This window comes from Amblyomma americanum, chromosome 1, assembly GCF_052857255.1.
Source record: "Amblyomma americanum isolate KBUSLIRL-KWMA chromosome 1, ASM5285725v1, whole genome shotgun sequence".
In the NCBI taxonomy this organism is placed as follows: Eukaryota; Metazoa; Arthropoda; class Arachnida; order Ixodida; family Ixodidae; genus Amblyomma; species Amblyomma americanum.
In genome coordinates this window covers 169,452,440-169,459,040 of record NC_135497.1, presented here as the reverse complement: position 1 = coordinate 169,459,040, position 6,601 = coordinate 169,452,440, and the positions used below count along the sequence as shown (strand labels likewise).

The following is a 6,601-nucleotide window of genomic DNA, read 5'->3' as shown; positions in this document are numbered from 1 at the left end:
AGGAGCCGCCTTCTGGCTATCCATTCCTCTCGCCGTGTCAGGTGGCGCTTCGCTATGCTACTACCTGCCAACGTGTCACCCGTCACACTCCCTAACACGTCACCTATCAGGTAGCATGTTACACCGACTACGACGCGGAACGCAGGAACGGGCGAGCTGCGCTCTAAAAGGGATGAAACTAACGAAGTCACTTCAGTTGAACACGAAGCGAAAAGCTTCACCACGTTTGGCAAAGCAGTCGTCGCATAGGCCGGAGAATAACCTTGAATGACATTCAGCCCTACCACGTTAGCCGTGTATGACCATACGCGGTACAGTTATGGCGTAGAACTCTTGGCTCCTGACCTCGACCCATGACCTTTTGTTGACCTCTGATATTTGACCTTTGACTTTGGGTGACATTTTGGTTCACCTTTGACCTTAAACACATTCGATGGAGGTGTAACACAATGTGATACTACGTCTAAGCCATTTTGTCGTGTGGGTATATACTATAGAACGGCTTTCCATCCAGGCGCTGCCATGGACGAGACGGAGACGCTTAGCAAGCGTCCTTGCTTTTCGCTGAATTCCAGGGTTATCGAAGTTAATTTGAAAATTGTTTTTCTTTTCTCAAGTATACAACTAGACGGAAAGCGTGCGCGTCTGTCATAAATATATTGAGTGCGCGGCGGGGCTTGTCGCTTCTTCGTTGCTGTGGGGGGAGGGCTGATCACGTTTGTGTGAAAATAAGACCCTGCGCGACAGCTAGGCCTCGCACTCAGTTCTTCAGTGCTAAGGGTGTACGACGTTGTTTGGGTGCGCTGCGTGCTCAGTCGTGTTTAGTCAAGGTGCATGCCGCTATTGGCTTGCACAGCTGTGTGTTGGGGCGGCGGTTGCGACGTATGCTCTCGACCACAGTATACTGAATTTTCGGTCACTGACATGTCAAATATTTTAATTCCAGTCAGCTGGCTGACCACTGTTACATGGGCAGTAAACCGAAGATTCATTCTGCTGACCTGACCAGATGGCATTCCATCAAACCCTCGACTAAGTACTCTACACCAGCTGTCATTTCCCGTTGAGCAGACAAGGGAAGGGAGAAGAGGTGCTCGTTATGACATTCATGACTCAAGACAACAGTGACCGAACCAAGAAGCATAGGGGATGTTTTTATAATATAATTCGTGGTGTTCATTAGTGGGCGCTTAATAGGGGAATAACTTATTAATGAGTCTCTTTGCGACGTTAAACCCCCATAAAAACGAAGATGATTGATTAGAAAGGAAAAGAAAAACCATTTGCCGCCGGTGGGATCCGAAAGCCCCGAGCTCTGAATTTCGCGTCCGGTGCTCTACCAATTGAGCTAGAGCGACTGCTGTCCAGTCATCTGCTTTCGACGGAGTACATATGCGTGTCGTAACGATCGCTATGATCGAAAATGCAGCAGATATATCAAGCCGACGTCAAATGGGCATTTTCGGCTCGCAGCGGTGGCAACCAAGCCACCGCTCCTGCTCCGTCGCCCTCCGGTACGTCGCGGGTTTCGTTCGAGCAAGCACTGCAGCAGGGCGTCGCGGCCAGCCAGCAGCCGAGCGCCGACAGCGACAGCCAGACCCCTGCCGCGGAGCGCAGCGCTCAGCCCACCGTGGCGCACAGCGCGGAGCCCAGCGGCTCCCGACCCAGCTACGGGGCCGCCGCCGCCGCCCCTGGTGCCGCCAACGTAGCTGCCAGCAGTCCCCGGCCTGCATCCGCAGCAGCCGCCGTGAGTGGCGATCAGCCGGCAGCAGCTGCCCTACCACCGTCGCCGCCGTGCACGCCGCCCGTTGCGGTGACAGAGCACATCCCCGAAGCTGGCGACCAGGCCACGCCCGGCGACGATGTCAAGATCAAGGTGCGTACTGTTCGTCGAAAAGGGCTTCACCTCGAGCCATGCCATGCAGCTCGTTTAACCTCGTTATAACAAAGGAGAAAGTTCGTTCCTGGCTGTTGCTTCGTTATATGCAGTGTTGACCAAGCTTCCGAGGGAAATCGTAATTCCTTCGTTACATCCATTATTTCGTTATAACCCATGCTGTACAGCTCGTTATGCCAGCGGTCCATGTTCAGTAGCACCTCTCTACAAGGAAGTTGAAGGTTTCCAGCGATTACTTCGCTATAGCTGTAGCTTCGTTATAGCCCCTATTTACCGAGACTTCACGTGAAAACAAAATTTCTTCGTTATATCAGTTGTTTCGTTATAAACCGCTTCGTTACAAAGAGGTTCAGTAGTTACCTTCAAGGCTAGAGGAAACCTCACCTCTCCAAAACATCGACTTACACGTAAGGCACGAAAACCGAACCCCGGTATAATACAACTCAAGAACGAAGCGGCATGTGCCTCTCGAAGAAGCCCTCCAGCCAATGGCGTCGACTGGTTCTCATGATGTCATGATTAGTCAATCGTCTTGGATGTGTGTGACATCTCAGAGTGTGGCAGATGAAAGATGAACTACCGTTTGATGAGATTGACAGGGCCGTTGGCTGGAAAGCGTCCTTCGTAGGCCATCCGTCGCTTCTTTCAGGAGTTGACGCTGACTATGCAGGGCTTAGTTTTTACTAATGAAAAGTGCTGTGGGTAGCAAGCATCGTGGTAGTGCATGGCGTATAGGGCGCTCTGGAAGTGAAACATATGATTTAGCCGCTGACAAAGTCAAGATCAAGAACAACGTTTCGGAACCGCTACGGGTTCCTTGGTCAACAATGACAAGGCGAGTGGGTGAAATTTAAAAGCGAAGTTTGTGAAGTAACGACCGTATTTAGATGAGTGGTTCGAACCCGACCGCGGCGGCTGCGTTTCGATGGAGGCGAAGCGCTAAAGCGCCCGTGTGCTGCGCAATGTCAGTGTACGTTAAAGATCCCCAGGTGGTCGAAATTATTCCGGAGCCCTCCACTACGGCACCTCTTTCTTCCTTTCCTCTTTCACTCCCTCCTTTTTCCCTTCCCTTACGGCGCGTTTCAGGTGTCCGCCGATATGTGAGAAAGAAACTGCGCCATTTCCTTCCCTTAAAAGTTATAACTATTGTTAGGCTAATGCACATTAATTTTTTGGGGCGGGGGAAGGAAATGCCGCAGTACCTCTCTCACATATCGGCGGAAACACGTACTGCGCCGCAAGGGAAGGGACAAGGGTGGGGGAGTGAAAGAGTAAAGGAAGAAGTGCCGTAGTGGAGGGCTCCGGAATAAGTTCGACCACCTGGGGATCTTTAACATGCTCTGACATCGAACAGCACACGGGTGCCTTAGCGTTTCGCCTCCATCGAAACGCAGCCGCCGCAGTGAGGAAAGGGAGAGAGTGCCAGAACCCTGGAGACGCGCCCTCGGGGTCCGACCCCTTCCCCGCAACATGTCCAGTGAAGACCATAGCGGTCGTCGCCAGGCGCGCGCGGAAGCGTTGGCGCGATACTATGGTAACCAAGAACATGTGTATTACGTAGACGTTGCCGGCCCACACCACGGGGATGGTACACGGCCGCAGTCGTACACAACACAAACACAGTTAACGGGCTCACTTTCAAAGCCTACAGCGCAACACACGCGGAGGAGATTGCCATTGCTCTGGCTCTCACGAATCCCAAGTCAAAACACATCATCACCGACTCGCGAGGGGCCTGTCGGAACTACGAGTTGGGCTGGGCTCCCCCGCTTGCCTGGCGCATACTGGAATATAGCTGTCGATCTGAAGATCCAACTCCACGCAACCTGGTTTGGGCCTTCGATCACCAGGGCCTCCAGGGAAACGAACAGGCCGATCAGGCCGCCCGCGCACTCTCTCCCCGGGCTATCTCCCTGTCCTTGAAAGGGTGCTCCCAATCAGACAATCTGGCCATTACATTCAAACAAATCACCGATTACTACAAGGAGGTGCACCGGCGCTACCCGGCCCCTTGTAAGGGTCTGGATCGCGCTGACGAGCGCCTCCTCATCAAAATTCTCACTAACACTGTACTGTGCCCGGCGGTGCTTAAACACTTCAATACATCCTTTGATGGCACGTGCCAGTTCTGTGGGGAGGTGTCTGACACCTTCCACATGGTTTGGGCGTGTCAATCTAACCCATCTATCCCCCCCAACCCCAACCCCACCAGAGAGGACTGGGAGGCGGATCTGCTCGGCTGTCAAGACCTGAAGAGCCAAAAGGCTTTGGTTCAACGGACGCGGGCGGCGTTGCTTGCCAATGGGGCCCCGGAATAGGGGCTCCACCTAGTACTGTGAGGGGAAAGGGCCAATAGGGTCCTACCCCAATCACCTTTCTGTAAAAATTTAATTGCTTATAAATGTTTTTCACCACCACCACCACAGTCGGGTTCCAACCTGGGAACACCGGATCAGCAGCCGGGCGCCTTAACCACTGAGCCACCGCTATGAGTGTATTGTCTTTTTTCATCATGCGTTAAATGCGTTTTTAGTCCAAGCGAATTGGTGCACCGCCGGGCCCAAACATACACTCTGGCGAAGTGATGTTTCCTTGGCCTGTAGCTGTTGATTCTTTTAAATTACGCGTCTGCACATTCTCATTTCACAGAAATATTCCTGTTTGTTATTCATCTTTCGCTGTTAATGGGCGCCTGCGGCGTCTTTCCGACCTCCACGAATGCCGAAATTTCCACGGTAGTTACTTTTGCCGATCTTCGCCGCCGGGCGCCGGTTTGTTTCATCACGAATAATAATTTTTCACATTTTTTTTGCCCCAATCGGAACGATTTCTGTGGGCGACCTTGGACGTGTGACGTCACCAGCTGCGTGCCCTTCGAAAGTTGCTCGGAGTTTCCTCAAGAACAAAATTAAGACCTTTGTTTTTGGTCATTTCACACAAACAGTAGTCTGTCGCTTACAGTGTCCAGTTTAGTCAGTCAACGCGCCGAGAGGTTCTGTGACAGTATGCATGACGACAAGCTTCTTTCTTGACGGCATTCTTTAGGAGAAACCCAGTTTTGGTTTCCGCGTTCCTTGTTTTTGCTGTTTTAAAGGGCTTCTACTCAGGATTTTGAAAAACGGTTTTTGAGGCACAGAGAAAGGACTCTTAACGGATGTGAGATGCGAATGGGAACACAATACCGCGTCTAAACACATTCAAAATCGCCCACAGTGTCCCTTTGAGTGGTTCAGAAACTTCGCAAGAAATGCTTCTACAGCCGTGGCGCCATCATGGCCTTGGTTCCCTGAATAAATAAGTTAAGGCAGAAAAAGAACTAGTAATTACTCTCTCGCTTTTGATGAACACCCTGAACACGCAGTGCGGTTTCCTAACTTTGCTATCGTCCCTGTCATAGGTGCTCAAGAAGGCACAAGGATGGCCGTAAGAACCTGTACACGTGCTGCCAGCTCAACTTCCGCGAGCGGACATTCACAGTGGACGTTGAGGAAGACCAGAGAATTCAGTTCATCATCAAGATCCAGTCCGCGGCTACCGTGAACCTGGACGCCCTGCATGGCGTCTTCCAAAAGCGCGTAAAAACTGGGCCCCAGGAAGTCACCCAGGCCATCGACATCGTTTGGAGGCACGGCTCCTCGATCAAGCTGGCGCCGGTTGGACGCTCGTTCTTCAGACCACCGGGACCCAACGAGCACAATATTAATATAATGATAATATAAATAATTCCAAAATTTCTATCGTTTTAATTAAACGCTTATCGAGTTTCGGCAATAAATTCTTTTGCGATACAATTCAGAACTTGTAGACTTTTTTTAGTTACAATTTACAATTGGCCACCGTATTCAAATTGACTGTTTATTAACTCAGCTCGATAGATCCAAATCGAGATTTTATCGACTGGCAATACGCATTTAAGTGACTGTTTATAAACCTGCTGTGCACATTTAATTGCATGTCTATTAACACTCAATTCATGTTAAATTGCCTGTAAGTTAATATTTATTTGCCAGTTTATTACTTGCCATTTATATTTATTTGACCTGCAGTTCACATTTAATTGACTGTTTATGGAAAGGGGTAAATACATCTGGTCGATAGTTTATTGGGTGTTTATTACCTTGCTACAGTGTTCCAAGCTATATAAATAGTGCATCCACTGTGTGCGTGTGGTGACCCTAAAATTACAATACTGTGGTACTCTTGCACAAAAGAAAATTGGCATTTATCGTGTCTAGTGTTGCAAGACCGGGATTTCATACATGGGTTCTGTGACGTGGTGTAGTGTGTTCTCATCTGGTGTGGCCGGGACCTGGCCGGCTCATACAAGCTCTGGCGTGCTTTCGTTTACTGTTTCCTGGTGTGGTCATTGTACCATTTCAGTGATGATGTCTAAGGAAGCAAGCATCCAGAAATATGTTACCTAATATGAATTTAGAGTGATGCTGAGTGTTTGGACATACCTTCGTGAGCAAAATTAATGGGACCATGCAATGAAAAAGTCGCTTGTAAATGTTTTCAATGCTTAGAAATGATGCTAAAAAGCATTCACACCAAGTATGAGTCTTCGAAACTGAGCCGGCAGTTTATTGTAAATTTTTAAAAACCATGTTTTTTTTTAAATTCGCGGACCGATTGGTGTGCTCGTAGTGACCGATCTTAAAACTAAAATCGTGATAAAAGACGTCACTGTACCCATGACGTCGC

At 49.7% G+C, this 6,601-nt stretch overlaps 1 protein-coding gene across 1 annotated transcript; it reads left to right on the top strand.

Moving 5' to 3' along the window:
• The first annotated feature begins 1,489 nt into the window (after window positions 1-1,489).
• Window positions 1,490-5,668, top strand: LOC144093445 (protein argonaute-2-like). Its single transcript, XM_077626831.1, has 2 exons — window positions 1,490-1,876; window positions 5,295-5,668. The coding sequence occupies exons 1-2, from the start codon at window positions 1,863-1,865 to the stop codon at window positions 5,614-5,616; spliced, it is 336 nt and encodes a 111-aa protein (XP_077482957.1). The 5' UTR covers window positions 1,490-1,862; the 3' UTR covers window positions 5,617-5,668.
• Window positions 5,669-6,601: the final 933 nt, after the last annotated feature.